Source organism: Montipora foliosa, chromosome 14, assembly GCF_036669935.1.
Source record: "Montipora foliosa isolate CH-2021 chromosome 14, ASM3666993v2, whole genome shotgun sequence".
In the NCBI taxonomy this organism is placed as follows: Eukaryota; Metazoa; Cnidaria; class Anthozoa; order Scleractinia; family Acroporidae; genus Montipora; species Montipora foliosa.
The window spans coordinates 19,804,539-19,826,497 of NC_090882.1; the positions used below are offsets into that span (position 1 = coordinate 19,804,539).

At 40.5% G+C, this 21,959-nt stretch overlaps 2 protein-coding genes across 2 annotated transcripts in view; both read right to left on the reverse strand.

Moving 5' to 3' along the window:
* Positions 1-5,289: 5,289 nt before the first annotated feature.
* Positions 5,290-6,419, reverse strand: LOC137984489 (homeobox protein vab-15-like). The gene is made up of 2 exons (XM_068831659.1): positions 6,155-6,419; positions 5,290-5,720 (listed from the first exon to the last, which is right to left on the reverse strand). The coding sequence occupies exons 1-2, from the start codon at positions 6,417-6,419 to the stop codon at positions 5,290-5,292; spliced, it is 696 nt and encodes a 231-aa protein (XP_068687760.1).
* A 54-nt stretch (positions 6,420-6,473) lies between these two features.
* Positions 6,474-21,959, reverse strand: part of LOC137985580 (cyclic nucleotide-gated channel alpha-3-like) — a 27,401-nt gene continuing 11,915 nt past the window's right edge. The window contains exons 8-21 of the mRNA XM_068833205.1: positions 21,684-21,933; positions 21,070-21,148; positions 20,860-20,978; positions 19,764-19,856; positions 18,487-18,583; positions 15,800-15,908; positions 15,334-15,371; positions 13,310-13,419; positions 12,228-12,297; positions 11,536-11,591; positions 11,052-11,143; positions 10,711-10,769; positions 9,473-9,514; positions 6,474-9,361 (exon numbers count right to left, since the gene is read on the reverse strand). Coding sequence (XP_068689306.1) covers positions 8,945-9,361; positions 9,473-9,514; positions 10,711-10,769; positions 11,052-11,143; positions 11,536-11,591; positions 12,228-12,297; positions 13,310-13,419; positions 15,334-15,371; positions 15,800-15,908; positions 18,487-18,583; positions 19,764-19,856; positions 20,860-20,978; positions 21,070-21,148; positions 21,684-21,933 — 1,631 coding nt within the window. The 3' untranslated portion in view covers positions 6,474-8,944. The remainder of the gene's footprint in view (positions 9,362-9,472; positions 9,515-10,710; positions 10,770-11,051; positions 11,144-11,535; positions 11,592-12,227; positions 12,298-13,309; positions 13,420-15,333; positions 15,372-15,799; positions 15,909-18,486; positions 18,584-19,763; positions 19,857-20,859; positions 20,979-21,069; positions 21,149-21,683; positions 21,934-21,959) is intronic.

Below are 21,959 nucleotides of genomic sequence, written 5' to 3' on the forward strand. Positions count from 1 at the left end.
TGAACGAGGATTAGGTTTCTAATCATGCATTTGCGCTGCTGAGTCAGTGAAGCCACGATGAAATCCGCTGTTGGCTGAATTTAATAGAGATTTAAAAGCTGTCAGTTCGTGAATTGCCTTCTATCGTGAGCGCCGAAATCCCGGCAAAGAAAAAATAGAAACATGTCTGGTTTACAGGAACACATTGCCTTTGTAAACACTTAATAAGCGCTCCCTTACAACTTATCTAGTTTCTGAGGTATCCTTGCATCGGTTTCATGTCTAGTCTGTATGAAACAACATTTGATTAAATGACAGCAAATGGCAAAAAACGCCACGTGTCGTAGGTTACCAGCACCTTTAAAGTGTTGCTCAGAAACATTTCCAAAAGACAACTATCACAGCAGTAAAAGAAAGAATAAGAACCAACTTTTGCATTTCAGTTTGGCCGACAGGGAAAGACTAATCACCACAAATGGACAAACAATCAGCAATGAATATTGAAAAGACATTATAGTCCTTCAGTTCCTTACCGACAATTTCTTGGATAAACAAACCAACTGCAGATTACGGATGGCAATTTCATTTTTAGTCTTATTCCCATTAAGATAATTAGCAGGGATTTTAATTTCCTTTTGTCAACAGTAAGAGGGTCTATTTCCCTGATTCTAGAAATGCACCCTCTTGAGTAATCCTATGAGAACATGTTGGATGACTAGAGAAGAAGGCGAAGAAACCTGGTTTACATCAACGTGGTATTCCAAAGTTGAACTTATAAGTGGTGTTTCCGATTATCCTAAGCTTATTCTCAGACTCATTATACCTTCGCTTGCTTTGTACAAGTGATTTTTTGAATAAGTGCTTGAAAAACAAACAGCTTATTTGCGGCTTGTTAGCGTGACTGTAATGGGGTTCACAATCTGGGTACAAACTTCCATCATTTCAGACAAGAGTTAATCATAAATTAAACAGGTAATTAAGAAACGTTAACATACTCTGCGTGTCATTGTGAATACGCGAGGCCCACCTTCGAACGCGATAAATCTCATTTTGTTCGATTGCTTTTCCAAGGACTTAAAACAAACCGAAAGATCTTAACGGATTTGCCGTCTCAAGTTTATTGGCTTCAGCAATGTTTGTTTACGTCATAACCTACCAAGAGGATCAACCTCAATCACGACGGGGAAACGTTAACCAAGACTGTCAACGGTGCAATTAGGAGCGATTGTTCAATACCTCTGCTCCCCGCTTGATGTTTTAACGAAGTTTTCGCAATTGAGAATTTTGTTTTGATTTAGTTCATACATACTTAAGGACGGTGCCTACTATTGTTATTGCGAATACATTCTGCGCATCTCGAGATACTCGGGTTTCCTATCAGTAGTGCTTACTAATACAGTGATATCTTTGCGCGGTTTAAAACTATCCGGAGAAAGTAGATCTCAGTAAGTACTCTTGGTATCCAAAAAGAAAATTGTGGGAGCAATCTTGCATTTTTGAGGGATAATTAAGCTTCAATTTGAGAAAAAGCGCCATACATTGCTTTGTATTTTAAAATTTTTTACAAATATTATTCATCAATTATCTTTGAAAAATGCGTGGATACCCCCAATTTCCTTTTTGGATTTCAATAACACTTGTTAAGATCTACATTTCCTACATAATCATAAACCGGGGCACAAATACCTTTGAATTAGTAGGCACCGTCCTTAATTGACCACTCCCCACAGGGGCTTTTCAGGACCAACGAAACGTGACAACCACGACGGAACAGAACACTTAACAACAACTGTTAAGAATTCCAACTGGAGGCAAACCAGTTGGCTATTTACAAGTGCAACTGAGAAGTTGAACCTGGGACTACCATGGCAAATTCAACAAGTGATCAGCACGTGTCTTGAGGCGGGGGGGTCCCCGGATCTCAAGGCAAGCGACCAAACCACTGGGCTGCACATTCTGCGATGAGACCCGGTTGCAGTTCAGATTCCTGGATTAGCTAAGCCACCACTTCGTGTTTGATTTCAAGGGACTAATGTAGGTAAAAGATTCAGTTTTCATAAAGTGTCCGTCATTAAGATATGCGTCACAATATGTTTGCAAAGGGAGAGCTTTCATACATCTTCTCATCGTAATATACATGTCACTAAACGTCCGGAAGCTATGTATCGGGAAAGCTGTGTCCGAGGTCTCAGGTATGCGGCCGAGGGCCGTTCTCGAGATCGAAGGTTTTTTTTTTCTTCGTATGGACCGTCTGGCCGATAAGCGGCATGCTTTGTGTGTGCGCTTTGTGTACGTATAGAGGAACTGAAAACTATTCTTCATTTAAAAGCTGTTTTACAATATAACTGCAGTAAATAAAACTAAAAAGAATCGCTTCTCTGTTAAATGAAAGGGTGTTCATTGGCTAGTAGATCCGGTACTGTAGCATTGGGACCACGGGAATCGCAAGGCCTTGGCCCGGTTTAATTCAAGACTTCAAGTTCCGGATCTGTTGTTTTGGCTAGCAAAAAACAAAAGGCAAAAGCAAAGCGAATAAGTTCCTCGAAAAACATTCAAATCAAAACATACCATTAAGCACAGAGTAAGGAACAGTTTCCATTGAATGGTACTGATTTTCCCTTACGTCTCTAAAATTGTTGTTTGTGGTTTTCGTAGTCAACAAACCGATGTCAATCTAAAATCTCTCGGACAAGTTAGATAATATATAGATAATGTGACGGAACGACTGTTACACATCCACATCCACCTCAGCCATTTTCATGCTTTTGCGTAACTGTTAGAAGTATACTAAATTTTACGTACTGCTTGTAACAGACTAGGAGAGGCAGATAGTTCTTCGTTAAGGACTGACGCGGCCTTAATCACATCATGACCAGGCGCATTCTGCATTCTTCGAGGAGAAGCCTTTTATAACATTTTCGACGTCATTTACAGTAACAGCACGTTTCCGAAAAGTACTGGAGCATTCGCCAAGACCCATCGCTGAAGACGACGTTATAGCAGTACATAGTTAACTATGAGCAGCAGTAACAGGATCAGTTTTTTACAACTTCAACGCAAGGTAAGGTCAAAAGCTTTCTAGGCAGTTTAACTTTGTTCACTACGTAAAGTACTCTTTGAATTTAATAGCGGTAACTTTCATCGTCAATTAAGTAGCAAAAGGCAGGGAACAGATCGTCACTAAAGCTAAGGCATGGCATGCGACTCCATAATCTAAAATGCCGGCTATTCCATGAAACAATAGCCTTGGAAAACAAAAGAACAAAACAAAAATCAAAGGAGGACCGCACAGCACTTGAACAAACAGTGTTACCTCTTCATTCAAACTGTAATTAACTCAATTAATGTAAGCTCATCGTAGTAATACTATTTTACAAGCAATGGCCAAGTGCCGAAATGAAAATAGTTTGTCACTTTGCTCGGCTATGACAGACAACTGTTTCTGAACCTATCCGATTATTAACTACCTCCCGGAGGCTTGGAAGTTCATTTGACTTATTAATAACATGATCAAAGGTCAAGCTCTTCGGTTTTACTGTATAAACTTTGACCTAAAACATTTTTCTTATCCTTTCTACTAGCATATATAACTAACTTGGAAAGCACAAGGAAATGAGTCTAGAAAGAAGTAATTTGCTACGTTTTCAGTAGTTCTTAGAAGGGAACGTTCAGCTAGCAATTTCTGAAATGAAGATATTCCCTGAAAGTTTAGGATACTTCAATTTTCAGCTAAAATATCCGAACAGTCTTTACACATTACAAGGAGCCTAGAAGTCTCTCTCAAAGGCTTTTGGCTTAATTTGCTCGTGGGGTGCCTTTGGTAGTTCAGCACATACTGATCCCATCGTTGGACTAAGGAATTTAGGGTTGATGAGACAAAAAGTTGCAGTAACCTTTGAAATATTGATAGGTTCTGTAAAAGAACAAACATTGTATGCCCGGAGCCTGTATAAGTTGACCCGTGAGATGTAAAATTATGACAAACGTCAGTAGGAAATTTCCCGATAAATCTTCAAGTATAGATAAAAGCGTTTAAAATATATTTGGGCTTGTTGCCCGGAGCCCGCTTATCTTTCTCTCTGTCCTTCTGCTGCATATACCTAATTATGTTCGTATAAAAGTGAAATGTCTAAACGAAGAAAATCATGTTCACAAAAGGAGTAACCATCTGCCAGTAGGAGTCTTTAAAGACATTCATGCGAAAGACTTCCCTCGGAGACTACAATCGCTGACAGGTACATTTCAACAACATAATCCCAAACGACGCACATGTTAAAGAAAATCTCAAAACATACAACGAGTACCCGAGCACGGAACACGTGAGCTTGGGCTTGAAGTAACTCCGGGTTCAGTATCAAAACAAAGAAAACGGTTTTTTTTCCATTTTATCACATAACATGTTATTTTGACATTGCGAACAGACGGCCAGAAAACTGTACTTTTCTTCACAGTGAATACCCCGAGTTATTTACCTCTTTAAGAAAGGATGAAGAAAAAAAACAAAAGAAGTGACCAATGACCACCCGCATTAATTCATTTGACATTTTCAAGTGTTAGGGAAATCGCTAATTTGGTTTGCTCACTGACTAAATTGAGAATCTTAATCTTATGTAGAAACTTGAGTGCACCTACTCCATTAGAACCCTTCGGATTTAGCTGCGCAAAACGAGTTTCCAACGATGTTTGCTAAAAAGAAACAATCCGACTATTCGGTATTAGCGAGCTTTATCTTGTGGGCCACGTGAGGAGAAAACAAAACATTTGTAGTTCTGTTTCGATTAATTAAAGATCAAGCTTTCTTATTGTTTACTTGGAGTGTTCAGCCATTACTCCTCGATTTTGTCCGGCCCTGTTTGACACCCAGTAGTGCTTGCCTTCAATGAATGAAGATCTACCTTGAGAACGAGAACGCGCATGGCCTGCTCAAGACAAACTTGTTTAACACTCTAGTTATTAAAAGAAAGAAAGGAAGGAAGGAGCGATCAGAGCTCTGTAGACGGGAGTCGTTTAAAATTGGTAGCGCCTACTTCAGTCCCCAAAACACGTCGGCATCTATTTCAATCCCCATTACTTCCATAGCAATTTTGATGCGCGATTACTGGTACGTCCTCCTCAGCTAATTAGCCGAAAAGACGTTTCTGGTTTTAGCGCAGTAATTCAGTCAGTCAAGCTGCACGTATGCTAGTTCACAACAGTGACAGCTAGACTATCGCTTTTTTAGGATTGACATAATAGCAACGTGGCAACTAAGAAAAAACTAATCTCTTTCTACACAAACCCTCCCCCAAGTCATAATGGATTGTGCAGCCACTAAAAAAACACTCTTTCACAAAGATAAAGGCCTGTGTAAACGGATCTTTTAAGGCTGCCAGGGTGCGAGATGGGGGTCTCTGAAGAATGACTGTTCAAATGAAATCTTCCTTTCAAAACGAAGGGTACAAAACAAGGCGTGTCATAATCGTATCCATCTCGCTTCCGCGGCTGCGGTAATAGCACACGCTTTCCTTTAATGGGAGGCTCATCCTGGATTCGTTTTTCCCTTGCGCGTCGATTTTGGAACCATATCTTGATACGGTGATGAGGTAGCTGTAGACTTGTGGAAAGCTCCTCAACCTGCCGTACGGAAAGGTAGCGGCTTACCATGTAAGCTTCCTCTAAGGCTTGCAGCTGCGTTGAGGAAAACGGAACTCTTGGACTACCACTTAATCGACGTTTACAGTTTTTCACTTTTTTTCTTGATCCTGAAAATAAAGTTGAAACAGTCATCTTTACTTAATCTAACGTTTGCTAAAAGTAGACGCTATCTAAGAAACATAAACTGATTTAAGAGACCTGTGATTGACTTAATACTCCAAACCATCTTAAGAAGCACAAAAGGAAGTTCCTCTACTTCTAAATGTCGCATTTTGGTAGACATGTGTGCCATTGTATACAAGGAAAGCTTTTGTTATAGATGCTGTTTAACTTAAAAACAAAATTGAATGATCCCTCGCGTGCAAAACTCTGAAGTACTTTAAATCGATTATTTTAAGAAAGGCAATACAGTTTAGCTCGATGATTTAAGCAATACAGTTACGGCCTGCTCAGATCATATCTCAAATAAAGCAGGAACCAGAGCAAACTTAAAATTAGATGCTGGACTAACAAAGTTTACATCGTCTTTAAGAATACTTACTTGGGAGTTTAGGTGGAGAGTAGCGTGTATAAGACAGCCATGGTAAATCGACAAAGTTCTTCAGGGTCGCTTCCATGGAAGCTTTCTCCTCAATGGATTCTCGTGTGTCCATTTTCTCTTCACGCTGAGAGGGCCTTTGTTCAAGGACGTTTTCATCGCGATCTTTCCCCAAAATACTATCGATTGAAAATGCTAAATAAGGTTTGCGTTGCGAGCTTAAGCTCTGCGATTCCTCGACACCCAGGTCAGTCACTTGTTTAGCCATTGCCAACAATAACTGTATACCAGTTATTGCAGTTCTTGTTTATCATATGCGGATAGCTCTCGGTTAATTGATTTGTGATCAGAGAATTTTATTCAGTTGAAGTGTATTTACACATTATACATACTCTTGTCAACTTTTATTAGCAACAGATGAGTACATGGATTACATAAGCTGATTCTAATTCGCTCTGATGGCCGGAAAACAAAGCCTCTTCACCATATTTTGGTTGAGTGGCTTTGAACAAGGCAATATCGCTATTCTCAATCTTCCCAAACAAATTTTTCCCGTCAGAAAAACGGTTAGTGTCCTATACCAAGTTTGCCTTTACCATCTGTGTTTGATTAATCGGTTTTCTTTCAGATAAGGGCTCAATTTTCCTTTTTAGCGTTACCTACATTTACATATATCCATTAGGGCATCAACTGAGGGGTTCAATTGCTCTCACTTTGAGCTATTTTCAAAATCTATGCAATTTATAAGTGTCTGAGTCCAAAACAACAGTAGGTTTGTCGCATTGTTTTCTTATGAATCTTTGTTCAAAAATCGAAAGAGCCTTTCGTTTGCTGAAGTTAATGTTTCTGTCTGTCGTTCACAATACATAAATAGCTTGCCAAAAAGGTTTCTTTTGTTCTGTCAAATTCGGTCCGTGAGAGCTCCAACGCGAGTTGTTTGCAAAAGCTTGATTGGTTTCGGACGTTTCCATTAAGCTGTCATCGCAGTTGGGCATTGCAGTCCAAGATTTTATCTTAATTAATAACTCTTGACAGCCAGTGGGTATTCCACGGATCACGATCGATATATGTCAGGGGAGTGTTGATTCCTACGAAGTTCAACGAGAGTACAGAGTGTCTAGAATTCACAAGTTCAACCTGGTGTTTATGTTCAGTCTATTGAACGCCAAGTTTGAGTAAACAACTTCAGAGAGAAATTAATTTCCAATGAAAGGGTCGAATAGCAATTGACCTGACAATGGTCACCTCTCAGATACGCGTCAAGCGACACGGATAATTCCATAAAAGACGTTCCTCTTATCAAGTAATCATCGAACGACAAGGAACAATTCACACATTCTCAGTTGCAAACGCAAGGATGTAACAATGTTATTCGACCGTACGGGTGGTCCACTCCTCTCTCCCCGCACAGTTTTTAACCCTTTGTGTCGGGTGCCTTACAACAATCATTCACTTTCTTCGCAGCAGATTCTCGCATCTTTGTTCCAAACCTTCCCACTCCAAAATTTTCAATTGTCAAACTTGTTAAGAGGTTGTTTCTCTGTAAGCTCTCGCGTTTTTTCCCTTCGAAAACGAGACGACATAAATTATTGTACCCCGGACAGAGGAGTCACTTCTGATCTTCTCGCAAATGCATCCTACTCCGTTTTAAGTCGGAATCTTGAATTTTTCATGTCCAACTTTTCGGACATTCAATGGATATGGGATAGGAAAACCGCTGGCATTCTTAGAAAGATGTCACGACTACATTCGCCTTTGCCGCAAAAACTCGCTCCAAACAGATCTCGAATATGTACTCAAACGTATTGCGGACTCGGTCGAAACGAAGTCACATCAGTCAGTCGGTGCTCATCACAAGGCCCCCTTCATTGGAGGTTGGGATAATCGTGGTGTCCGGCATCGAAGCGAACGGTGGTAGGCCCAACCTAAAGCACACTAACATACGCGATAAGCTTCGATATTTGCGGGGACGAGCTGAAAAAAGGCGATATTGAATAGACTAAGAAGACATCGATGTCGAAAGAACTCGTTACGAAAATACCAGAGCTCGCATTTGAACGACAGGGCTTGCAGTAATGCGGACGTGATTTTGAGTCACACGAAAGTTTCTAATATATTTTGCATTATTAAGTAAGCCTTCGTTGCCCCTTAGCGATCAGTTGAGGCCACACGATGACTGAAAATGTATCTCGCTATGACGACCCAGTCGCTGAAGTAACCCAGTTGCAACCAGCATCTACGCATCGCGTTTAACCTTTTGTTTTTTTTTAAATCGCAATTTTTTTTTGCGCCCGCAAAAATAGGCACATTCATACCAACAAATTTTTGGGTTTTATGAAAATAGTTTCCGCCTTATTACAACCACCAACGTACACCCTTCCCGCATGAACGAGTTTCTGCCCATAGCAATACGGCGGAGTTATTGACTGATATCGTAAAAATTTCCTTTTCATCCCCAACTCTATTCCTCCCCTTTCCCATTATATAACCTAAATATTAAAGTTGCTTGGACTTTTATGTCATGTGAACAAAAATTCTACCTATTACTATCAAAGTTTTTGTTTTGCCTTGCATGCTTAAGTCATTCAGGCGGTCAGTGAACAACAATCCTTTAAATCCCAGTTCATCTTTGCCATGATTTTCCCACTCAAAGCTGCTAATAGGCATGCGCTCTACTGTGAACATTAAGAGCAGCTTACACCCATAATACAAATGGTGCACTCTGCCTTATTCTAGGTGCACACATTCACCAGTTTCAAGCATTTACCATAAACCCAAAATCCGTCTGTCTGCTCACAGGGTGGTATTGCATCTTTCAGCGTTATAACTGCCATCATTCAAGGCGTTTTGACGAGGCCCACAGATGTAACAAACTCCATCAACATCACTATCGACATAAACCTCAGGAACATCATCCTGGACCAACTTTCCTGTACATTCGGGTTTCAGGAATGATTTTCTTTGTTCGCAAATCGGATGTTTTGCGTGTCTACCTTGGCATCTTTCGGAACTTTCAGACGCACTTTTGGCGGCTAAAAGAACTCGTTGTATTAATCTTTTTCCTGACTGAGCTTCCGCATTTGATCCGTCAGTTCTTCCTTTCGAATCAACAGGCGAGTTTCGCTGAAGATGTGCGTGATGTTGCACGTGTTGCTTAATTCTGTCGAGTTCCTCCATTTGTTTTTCAACTTGTTTCCTCAAGTAAAAACACTGGAAGGATAAGCCAGAAGTTGGCAAAGTGAGTGGGCAAACAGCCCTATTAACAATTAAGTAGACCACAATCGTCATCAAAACTTATCATACAAAGATGCTTACACTTACCTCTCCTCGGAGATTCTTAAATGTGTCCTGTTTATCACAAAACTAGAAATAAAAAAGAAAAAGACACGTTATGGTTCCATGTGCTCACTCGTTCGTTTCTTTACACTTGACCTGTTCACCCATAAGTTACTTGCAATCAGAGTGTGTGCACGCATAAAATAAACATATGACTTTTAGATAAACCATAAATCAACAAAATTAACTGAAGAGAGTGTAGTGTAACGTGAAGTGCTAGATTTCTATCCCATATGAACCATGTGAGCGTTAGCCCTACTGATGGAACTGGGCCCACACAAGGACAGAGAAAAACTCTGACCAGGGTGGGAATTGAACCCACGACCTTCGGGTTAGATCTCCGCCGCTCTACCGACTGAGCTCCCGTCTGACCTTGTAGCTCAGTCGGTAGATCTAACCCTGGTCAGAGTTTTTCTCTGTCCTTGTGTGGGCCCAGTTCCATCAGTAAGGCTAACGCTCACATGGTTCATATGGGATAGAAATCTAGCACTTCACGTTACACTACACTCTCTTCAGTTAATTCTGTTTAAAATATAAGTGCTACACGGCCAACGTTTGTATAAACGTAACCTTTCCTTATAAATCAACAAGTTTTTCAATTGTTCTCGAGTTAAAGGGATGGTCCGGCACCCACAGGCAAGTAGCCAGGGGGGGTGCTTGAGGTGCATCCCTTGACTACTTGCCAAATTTCCACGTCTAACATTTAGATATGGCGAGTGCAGCAAGATTGAAAGCAAAGAAGAAATAATGATACTAATAATAACAATTGCAGCCAAATAAATAAACGGAACCAAGTGCCTCCCGAATTTGACTGTATCAAGTTTAGAAAAAAGGCCTAAGCGAGAGTTTCTCCTAGTGGATGCTGGAATGCAGGTGTGTTTAGCTAAACAGCACACGAGACCGCCCGCGCGCGACAATCCCAGATTTCCCTCAATTTACCTTACCGCCCGCAAAAAATAGCTACCGCAGTTGCTCCTCACCCCACTCTCCCTTGGTATATCGTTTTATTTTGTCGTCATAGTGACTTAGAAGATTAATGAACCCATCATTTGCCGTCTCTTGCGCAGATTTCGATAGATGATGAGAGTTGTCCCGAGGTCGGGATTTCTGAATTTGAGTGATACTCGGGCGAACCCTTTGCAATTCATGAAGTGAGAAATATAGACTTATTCCAATCCAAATCCTCATTCCCTATGAAGACAAAATGAAATGCGAACGGTTACCTCTTGTCTGCTTTCTTTTATTTCTTCTAGCAGTTTCCTCATGACTGTCACTTCTCTCGCTAGTGAAATTTAAAATGTACGCGAGATTATTAGGGAAAAAGCAAATAAAGCAATTGAATCAGATGTCGCCGGTTAACTTTGTCTATTTATTTTTCATTCCCTCCAGTTGTGGTTTATTTGCATACAACCCTTTTGAAAAAGTAAAACTCATAAACAGAGAAAGTCAACCCTTTCAACTAAAGCGTGACTTGATAGATTTTCTGCCCATGCGACTTTGTTTTTCAAGGGTTGTTGAAATCATTGGGGGTGGAGTCACAGCAAAAGCAAATTCGGATACTTACCAAAATTAAATTCTAGTTCATGAAGCTTTTCTTGGTTCGTTTCAGAAGGTAGAGGGACTAACAGATTGCTCTCGAGCCTTGTTCTCTGCAATCTAAAAGCAAATAGTTCTTTATAGGATAACTGTCGATAAATAAGGATTATCTTTGACCTTGTGAAAGTTAAACTAAAGTTGCAGCATTCGGAGCACTTAGACTAGAAGCCGCTACCCCTGGGTGCAAGAAGATTTTTTTCAACGTCGGAGAGAACGCTCAGGAAGGGGCGGAGGGGGGGTTGGAGGAACTGCAATCGAGTTTTTAATGTGGTACTGCTTTTGGAAGTAATTGTGTAATCATCGATAATGAAGAGTGTTGCATGACTGTCACAAAGAATTTTGTCTACGATTGTAGATTCGCAAAATAAAAGCACACGTATTGGACAAAGCTAGATGAGAGTAGTGCGTTGATATGGGCTACATTGCTAAGAAAACTGTCAACATTAGATTACCTGTCTCGCCCTTGACTTTCAAGGACCTTCTTTGCATCGGGATACTCTTCTAAGGCCTAAGAAAAATACAAAATCATAACCGATTGGTTACAAAGCACACCGGACGTTACTGTACTATCAAGACTAGTCCGTCGCGGATGGAATTTTAAATGGCCGCTTTAAATACACGTAATGCGATTCCAAGAGAATACGTCCCCGAGTAGGGTCCCAGCTATGGATGAACGCTATTTTCCTGTGCTGCCTTTGTTCTAGAGATGAACGCGCTACATGAAAGACAACTTAAACTTTCCACATGGAGTTAACGTTACAATGAGGTAAAGCTCTGCCGGTGAAGTCAAGAGATGGGTTAGGGGACACTTCGTGACATTGTTTCATGCAGGGTTTGTTCACTGCCGTGCATAAGAAAGTCTGTTTTGAACAATATGCCACTTTCGATATATTAAAATACAGCTTGAAAGAGAGATTTAAAGGGCAAAGACAAAGGAAAGTAGATGATATGCTAATATTCCTCACATTCATAGCAGCTTGTTTCTATTTACGATTTTTGTCCTCACTGCCTCGCTATGAAACTGAATATTGATATATCAAGAATGGCCTGTTGTTCAGTTGATTTCTAGGATGCCTTACGGCTTACCGCGAAGAACCTCATAAACGACTTCGAAACTGGAAACGAAGGGTTACGAAAAACTTACTTCCATTAAGTCCTTTTGAGATAGACACAACAATTCTGAGTATCCCACGGAGCGCACATCAGCAGAACGTCTAAGGAAAGGAAATTTAATGTACTCGACTGAGAGCAATTCACCAACATGTTCTTTTTTTTGCAAACCTTTTCCATCAAGGTAAATGAATTACATGCCGTGGATAACGAATCGTTTAAGGAACTAATGAAATAAATACCGTGGAATCTACGATCATTTTAACAGTGACTTGGCACGAGATGTAAATCCACCTTTACGAATCAAACGGCAGGATGCTTCCTGGTACTGATTAAAATTCCCTTATTCTAGCCTATTTATTTATTCTTTTACGCTTGCTCCACAACTGTATCAAAAAGGCACGGATAAGGTTAAAAAACCAAATGGTATGACTATTCATAGAAACTTCGCCTAAGGCTTCACAAAACCAAGTTCACGTAATTTTCATTTTTGCGTAGTGTTCATTGTGGAAATTGCTCTGTGTCGAGAAGAAATGAACAAAGGAGAAAAACCTCTCTAATTGAAGCGACGTACTTCTAGAAATTTCTGTAGGTAAATTGATTGTTCAAAACTGAGGCCGAAGTTAGACTGTTTATAAAAACCGACCCAAGACACCTGTCTGCATTTATGTCCAGGGCCCGGTTGTTCAAAACCGATTAAAGCTAATCGCAGATTAAAAATTAACCAAGGAGGTTATTTCCCTACTCCCGAACTCTGTTCAACGGTGATATTCGGCAAAACTTTACATTAGAAAAAGTCAATCTTGAAAAACAAAAGTAAGCAAAAGAAACTTTCACCAAAAAGTTGAAAACATGAAACAAAAGTTAACGCTAATTCTGGATTAAGTTAATCGGCTTTCGAACAACCGGGCCCAGAGATGCAAATTGTTAGATGCAAGCCCGGTTTTAAATTTCACAGATTTGTGGCCAACGGCCAATATCACGGCCATGAGTTTCTCGTAAACTTGGTACAAACTTTCTTCCACCAGTGAAAAGAACCTAAACCGCCTTTGATAACTAACTCGAGACAACATTTTTTGATATTCTAAAAGAAAAAACGATGTAAAAGAACTAAACCTGTTTTTTCCTCCATCGAGTCTCAGTAGGCTGATCTCTCCAAAATAGTTTCCCTCTGACAGAGAAGCAACCACAACTTTCTCATTCGTTGAGGCGTCTAGAATTACCACCTAAAACGACAACAGTTTTCAAAGTAACGCTAAAAAGGGTGGAAGAGGCATTGGTTTAGACTGCTAATATGCAAAATGCATGATGACGGCATAGACCTATACAATACAATAATACATACTGATACTCAAATGACAACTCCCCATAGGGCTTTTCAGGGCCAATGAAACACAATCAACGAAACGACAAAACACAACAACAACAACTGTTAAGAATCCCAACTAGCCGGAGGCAAACCGGTTGGCTAATTACAAGTTCGTCCGAGAAGTTGAACCAGGGAGTACCAGGATCAAAATAAAACGAGTGGTCAGAACGAGTCTTGAACCCGGGAACTCCGGATCTCAACGCAAGCGTCCAAACCAATCACTTATGTCCAGAAATGAACCTAATGAGATGCACGTCCAATTTTGACATCCGACGCGAAGTGTCCCTTTAAGCCGCACTGCCTCTGCTCCTAACCACTGCACCGCACGGAAAACCTTAAATAACAATGACTACAACCAGGCTTTCTGAGCCCGCAAGACTGATGACCCCCAGCAAACCATTGTTTCAAAGAAAACCGCTGGTCACCAATCAACCTGGTTCTGGTCATTGCTTTCTAAGGTCTTCTGGACCGCACTGCCTCCCCTACCTCTTTTATAATGGCGGCCAAATAATTTTATCCCTGTGACGCCCAAACCGGCCTAAACCGGCCAGACTTAGTATTTTACTCTGTCTAACGCCAGACGATTTCACTCGTCAAGGGGAAACCCCGGGGAGTCAATGGGATAAAATATTCTTTTGTTTTAACGCTAATATGCCTTTCAAGCCTTGCTACGACGAGCAAGTTTCAAAAGACGTTTTGTGTCAAAATGAGGACAGTAGCTCTAATTATCATAAAGAAAACAGAATGTAAAAGTGTTCTTTTGATAATGAAATTTGCCAACCATGGAACAAAAGAAGTTGTCGTTTCAACAGCCAATTAGCTTCTGGTTGGTATATTAATAACAATGGGTGCCGTAACGAGAAATATCGCTATCCTCTAACTCACTCATTTAGATGTCCCATGAGAAATCGAAAACAATGCATATGCAATTCTTTTTTTTTTTTTTTTTTTGGGGGGGGGGGGGGGGGGGTGGGTAAAAGGGGCGTATTATGGGATTTGAGAAAGTAGAGAATATGCTAAAAATTTACCACCAAGCCTTTATTTACATCATCTGAACAATCAATACTGTTCGCACGTGGCTTTTCTTGTCAAGTTTTCTCCTTTGGGATTCAGCTCAAGCTAAAATTTACAAATTTGATTTTCGAATTCGAGGCTTGGTGGTGAAATCAGCTAGTCAGACGTCATCACGCATAAGGGCTATTGACCGCCGAATGTGAAAAGCAGATTCTGACTTTACCTCACGCCATATATTGTATGCAATGTTGGCACCTTGACGATGAGGAAGCGGGAAATTTACCACAGAAATATTATCCCATTATCCACATTTCCTTTATGGGGAAGATCTTCTTTGCTTTCAGAAAACGGTTTCTACGTTTCTAAACATAAAACTAATCAATTATTGGAATCAACTCTCGCATGAAAGCAAAGATGGTAGATCGTCATGCTCAGTAGAGCAAACCAAACAGGTTTGGTTCGTCCAAGAAGATTTAAAGGGAAACTGTCACGAGAAGCACATGCGCTAGCGTCTTGTGAAAACTTGAAAAGCGTTAGGTTAACTTTTTTCAAGTTGAATCGACAAATTCAAAATGGTGTCCACTGGGGAGGGCCATGGTGGACAAAGGAGAAACTCCGGCGAATGTATGTGACTCACGCGTGAATCCATGATGGCGGCTAGAATTTTCCGTGGACTCGAGAGCAAACAAACTCGAGCATGCGCAGCTCATGACAGTGCCCTTTTAATGACTGTTACGTAAAAGATGGTGCATCTTACCTCCACTTTCCCATTATTGATAATGTACATGTCTCTTCCTAGGGGTAAAAAACATCACGGAAGTGAATTACTTCTAACCCAATATTACTATAGCTTGATATGCCCAATGATCATGCAAGAATACAAAAAACGCGAAAATAAGCTGTGCTTCAGTTTCCATTTTCCTAAATTTATTTAATATATCTTACATTAAACAGCATGAAAAATAAGCTTGTCCACAAATGATACGAGACGGCGAAGAGTACAATGAAATGCATTGATCAGTCTCTCAACGGTATGTCTTACGTTAAATTTTCTTATAACAAGAAATCTGAAGTCATGATTCAAACAGTCAGTTCTGCACTCCTATTTATTCTGAGACAAACAGACGGTAAATTTCTTACGAGCCAAAGAAACCGTTAACATTTGTTTCGAGATCTATTAAGTAGCTACTATTTTCGGTAAATGCAATAACCTTTTAACCTACCTATTTCACCAGATCGGCAAATGTAGTCCCCAGGGGAGAATATCTGCGGTCGGAGCTTGAGAACCAACTCACAGAGCAACCCTTGTTCACAGTCCTTAAAGATCTTTACCTGTAAAGAAAAAAAAAACGATGTAAACAGCAGCCTGTAAATATGAGTAACTTCTCTAAATGACTACATTATCATCTTCATCCATCCTTTGGCCCTAAACCCACCCCTCCCCCCCAAGTGGTTACAACCCTCTCTTTCACATAAATCGGTTAAGCACATGTACAGCAGCTCCCTGATCCCTGAATCTGTAGGGATAGTTTCCGAAAAAGTCAGTTTGCGAAAATCACTTCCAGAAGGATGCCAGAGAAGAAGGGGTGAGATGACTATGAAATAAACGGCCCAATGTCAAACAGTTTTATAAATACTTTTGTTCTTGGGCCATCGTAGTTTGATCAAAACTAAGACACAAACAGCAGTGATAAACATATTGAACTTTTTCATTTTGATAATGACTTGACGTTTCGTATGTGCTCTACATACATTTTCAAAAGTAACCGTTGAAATTTAAAACAGCTATTTATATATAACAAATCGGATGAGGGGACTGGAACCTAGATTAAGCGAATACTTAACAGTAAAATATATAATAATAATAATAATAATAATTATAATAATAATAAAAACAGAAAAGATTAATAAAGCATCAGCTTTTCACTTCCGACGTTGACGTTGAAAGCTGGCTCAAGTTCTTGAATAAAGAAGGTCTCTTTTATTTTACGATGATAGTCAGTTTTGCCCTTCGCTAAAATATCAAAATGATCCCACTTGATGTTATGTCCAGTGGCCTTGACGTGGTCAGCAATGGCTGAAGTATTGTCATTTTTAGCTAGGGCCTTAAAATGTTCGGTTTTTCTATCGTGAAGCCGCCGTTTAGTTTTACCGATGTAAAAACCACTACAATCCCAACAATTTGCTCTGTAAATAACTCTGGATTGTTGTGAACGATTAATACGGTCCTTGTAAGGAAAGAAAGATTTTATACAACGAGTGCTCTGAAAAACAATCTTAAGGTTAACACAAGAGTAGAATTTGTACACACAAGATTTCAGGCGTTTAGCGACTTGGTTGCTTTGCAAACCTAAGTAGGGAAGTAGGATAACAATATCTTTCTTAGGAACTGTAGACACTGGATCGCTATGCTGATGTTGTCTGTTTTTGTTCAAAACATCGTTGATATGATAGTTGATTATGCCTTGTGGGTAGCCGTTCTGAAGAAGGAGTTTTCGGAGATCAATGAGGGCAGATTGTAGCAAGGAACCAGATGAACAAAGACGGTAGTAGCGATAAGTGAGGGAGCGGATGAGGTTTATTTTGTACTTTCGTGGAGTGAAGGAATCCCATTTCATGTAGAGACCTGTGAAAGTTTTCTTTCGGTAGATTTCAACGGTTACTTTTGAAAATGTATGTAGAGCACATACGAAACGTCAAGTCATTATCAAAATGAAAAAAGTTCAATATGTTTATCACTGCTGTTTGCGTCGTATTTTAGATTAAACAGTTTTAACTGGGTCACGTTCTATATATCAGTATTCACACACGACTACGAGGCTTTATGGTGAAATTTGAATATTATTTTGCTTAGAAATCTCCCTTGAGACTTGTGAGGCAAAAACAGAACTGAGCCGTGAAATTTGACCATAAAGCCTCGTAGCCATGCCGGAATTTTTTGTCCCCACTAATTTTGCATAAGCATTGTTTCCAGTTTCTCTTGGGACTTACAATGGTCCCAAGAGAAAACAAAAACAATGCTCGTGCAAAATGTGGGGGGACAAACAAAGAGTATTATGGTATTTCCCGAAGTGGCCTATTGAGGGCTGAAAGTTGTTGTTGTCGGGGCTACGAGGCGAAAAGAAGCGACACGACATATTTAGCCAACCACAAAGCGGAGAAATTCAAACCCAAAGCTATTGTGACATTATTTTCCAAAACTGCTGTCTGCAAAAATGAAATTTTAGTATTTGGCCTTAGATCATAACGATCACGATGGCTTTCAAAGCAGGATAGACCGTATTCATAAATGGCGTCCAGAGAAACTATTCTTTTGTCTTTATGCTAATCATCTTCACTAGCCTCGTTTGCACGAACAAAATTCAAAACGATTGTTGCTCTAGAGTGAGGCTAGTGAGGATGATTAGCACAAAGACAAAAGAATATTTTTTTGGCCGCCATTTATGAATACGGTCTGTTACTTTTCGTGCTCGGAGGTAAAATCAATCACGAACAGCAATATTAGAGCGAGTTTCAACCGAGTGTCGTAAAACGAAAACCAGAGTAATTACTTTGGCCAATCAAAAAGGACGGACACAATCCGGTAAACCAATCAAAACTCGAAGTAATTTCACGGAGCCGACACAAAGCGCGGGAAAATGTGCATACACGAGCCGCGATTGGTTTTGGTTTCACTTCTGATTGGTTGAAAACGTGGCGTGAGAACTTCGAACCAATCGCTGAGTGAAGTAATCATAAACCAAAGCAATTCGCTAATTACTTTCGACACTCAATTGAAAACCGCTCTAATGGTACACTTTGATGTAATCAGTCAATGCCTTTCGAAAAGTTGATTTTTTCAGAATGGTAGCATTGCTAGGTTTGTTGTATTCATCATTATTGTGACGGTGACAGTTCACGGGTCATTTACCTTTCGTAGTGTGTCCAGATGAACATGAATGGCAATTTCAGCCCTCAGTCTCTCCGGTAACATTTCCAAAGAAGCTCCTTCGTCGAGGGCTTGCGTTCTAGAAAATTAAATCCAGAAAAACGATAAATGAAGTGGGTCAAAAAAGTCGGTCGATCATTTTTAACACCAAGACGCAGTATAAAAGGGGTCCCTCCACGCTCTACTTTTGTTCGAATCCATTCAAGCAAGACTGATAATTCAAGCCAATCTCTTAAAAGATATTTTCAGGCCCAGAACTGGGGGGTTTTAAACAAGTACAACAGACAACGTCTAATGATATATTACGGACATATCGCTGTAAGAGGATTTTTCATAGCTCAAGTTATCACAGAGCAATGTACACCTGCAAGGTTAATTGACTAATCACAAGGGTGTGCCTAATAGGCCAGGCTAATGCGGGCAAATTAATTTGCATGTGAAAAGATTTGCCCGCATTAGCCTCCATTTCATGCTAGATCCAGTCCAGCCGTGAGAATTCGAAAATGGTCTATAGTATTTAAATAAAGAATACTAACGAGGATGGTTTTATCAGGATAGGGAGCACAAGCACGTGACGTTTTATCCGTACTTTGATAGGCTGTTAAGCTCATGAATTATTAATGATTTTAAGGCCGTTGTTTTATCGGTATTTTGATAGGCTGTTAGGCTCATGAATTAGTAATGAGATTTTTAAAGGCAGTTTTACCATGCACAGTACACAGCTAGAAAATACTTTGGTGCAACCAGTAAAACCGCGTATTGAAACAAAAAAAGCAATTTTTTAGCCTTGCACTAAACACGCACCCGATACACCCTTTCAATAGACCATTTTACAGTTCTGTGCTCACTTGCTTTGATACAAACCTCATTGCTTTTCTCACGCAAATCATGTTGTTGTAACGCTAAAGAGTTTCTATTTACATAAGAAAAGCAGTGAGGTTTGTGTCAAAGCGAGGTCAACTTCAGCCTCGCTTTTATTCAAAGGCCTGGTAACTGAGCACGGAACTGTAAAATGGTCTATTATATTTAATCTAGAAATTATGGGTTTAACCCATTCACACCTGACGCGCTCCAACTGACGAGTAAAATACTCTGGTGTTATAGACAGAGTAAAATCTGCAAGTCTCACTCTCAGCTGAGCGGGACGAAGGTTAAATTAAATTCACGAATCCCAGGATTGGGGGGTGAGGGGGGGGGGGGGGGGTGAGCTGGAACTCTCCCTCTCTGTAATGTTGTTTGTGTTGCTATCATGCGCATACCTGCTCCAGGCGTAGTGGGCCCATCTTTTCACGCGAGTTTGAAGTGTGTCCGGCACTTTGTGGTGTTCCATGTATTGCTTGATAGAATCCATTCTACGACAAAACGATTTAAGTCAATTGAGGTCCGATGCTGCGATGTTAAACATCTGCAGGCGAGTTTCAGCACGAGGATGAGTATACTGAGGGGAACGCAGTGGGGTGCAGGGATGGCGCAGTGGTGAGAGCACTCGCCTCCCACCAATGTGGGCCGGGTTCGATTCCCAGACTCGGCGTCATATGTGGGTTGAGTTTTTTGGTTCTCTACTCTGCACCAAGAGGTTTTTCTCCGGGTACTCCGGTTTTCCCCTCTCCTCAAAAACCAACATTTGATTTGATTTGCGTTAACTTGTTAATTTCAATTTACAGTGTCCCCGATTAGTGCCCTACGGCGCTAGAAGATTAGACACTTAAATAAAATTCCTTTTGCCGCTTTCTGGGCTTGCAGTTTCTGATTCGATCCTCGGTAACTGCCTGCACACATTTTGCAAAGCGGAATCGCGAGTAGCAAACCTCTGCGAAGGAGAGAGAAGAGAAGATTGACACTTCGTTCCACATTACCCTCGCCAACGGCGCTTTTTCGGAGTCATACTCGTCGAAATTTAAGAGAACAGACTGTCCAGTTTAAGAGACTGCTAGAATGATCAAGGTCAGAATAAATAGAAATCCCACAATTGGAGGTTTTCATCTGACGTCACGGCGGCCATGTTGGTGCAAAGAACAATGCTGTAAAAGGTCTTTTGGGAATTTGACTCTATTATTATGCAAAAGTTGGGAAGTTCCCAAAAGACCTTTTCGCTATTGTTCTTTCCAACAAGATGGCCGCCGTGACGTCACGTGCAATCAAACGATTTTCTATTGGAGGTTTTCATCTGACGTCACGGCGGCCATGTTGGTATACAGAACAATGCTGTAAAAGGTCTTTTGGGAATTTGACTCTATTATTATACAAAACTTGTGGGGTCATTTTCTATTGTTTTGTACACCAACATAGCTGTCTCATTACGTGGATGCAAACCAAGGATAAAGACGGAAATGCGAGATCAAGTGGCAATCAAACCTGGCTTGAAAATTAGTCCTGGCAGCATTCATGTTACTGATGACATCACCCACATTTCCCACAACAGTCGCAAATACAAAGATTCCAAGGAGAAACATGCACCCCGTAAAGATGTACTCCTGATGTTGAAAAAGAAAAAGTGATTTTGAACTTAAAATCAAAGAAACGTAGAATTTACAACTTCACGCAGCCACACCTAAACTAACTTACTATGTTTGTCTGGGGACTTGGAGTTTCACCAATTGTCATAAGAGTTAACACTGACCAATAAAAGGATTTGATATACTTCCTGAAAGACAAAAAAACCGATCGGTTCTTAAGTTAGTCCAGCTGGTCGGTTGATTGGTTATAGTATTATGTTCTCGGTCGTCAGTGAGTCAACATCATTTCGCTGGGGGGGGGGGGGGAGGGGGGGACAAAAAAACGAGATCTTGGTATAGTTTTCAAGTTAGGCTCCACGATAAGCTGCAAGATCACGCGCCTTTTTTGTGAAACTAATGACACGCACAAACCAAAAATATTGTGACATGCACAAGATCATTTTCGCATGCTCTTTGCAAGTTACATTCAACTGCTTTTTATTCTGACTATTAGTAATAGTCCTCGAGTAGCGAAAAGCGTGACGCTTTATTTCGTTTTATTCCCAAATAAATCTTTCGTCAACTTGCATTTGCTAACTTTATTATTGCTTTTTCTGTCCGACTAGTTGGGTGATACTAAAACAATTAGACCCTTCGCCCTCAAGGGCCACGGCTTCGCCTCATGGGCCATTGACCCGGAGCCCTTGCGGGCGAAGGGTCTAATTGTTAAATATTCTATCATACCTTGTAAAGCGATCTCCACCTTGGTTGGTTTCTGTATAAACCCAATCATTTGACCCAAGCCCTTCGTATTCCGAGATGGTGTAGTATAGGCATGCCACCCAGTGCATCGCGACACTCAAATAAAGAATTAACTTCGAAGCTCGCAAACGGTAAGGTTTACTTGTGCGGTAGTCACTCATCACAAAAAACATGTCCACAGAGTGAAACTTCAGCAGCCTGACAAGACGTAACAGTTTCACGTGACAGGGAACTGAAGAAGAAGAAAAACAGAAGCCA

Excerpts from the sequence above, each read along its gene's own strand:
- LOC137984489 (XM_068831659.1), bottom strand. The coding sequence starts at position 6,419 with ATGGCTAAACAAGTGACTGACCTGGGTGTCGAGGAATCGCAGAGCTTA. Across the intron at positions 5,721-6,154 it reads CTCTCCACCTAAACTCCCAA|GATCAAGAAAAAAAGTGAAA; the intron begins GTAAGTATTCTT and ends CTTTATTTTCAG.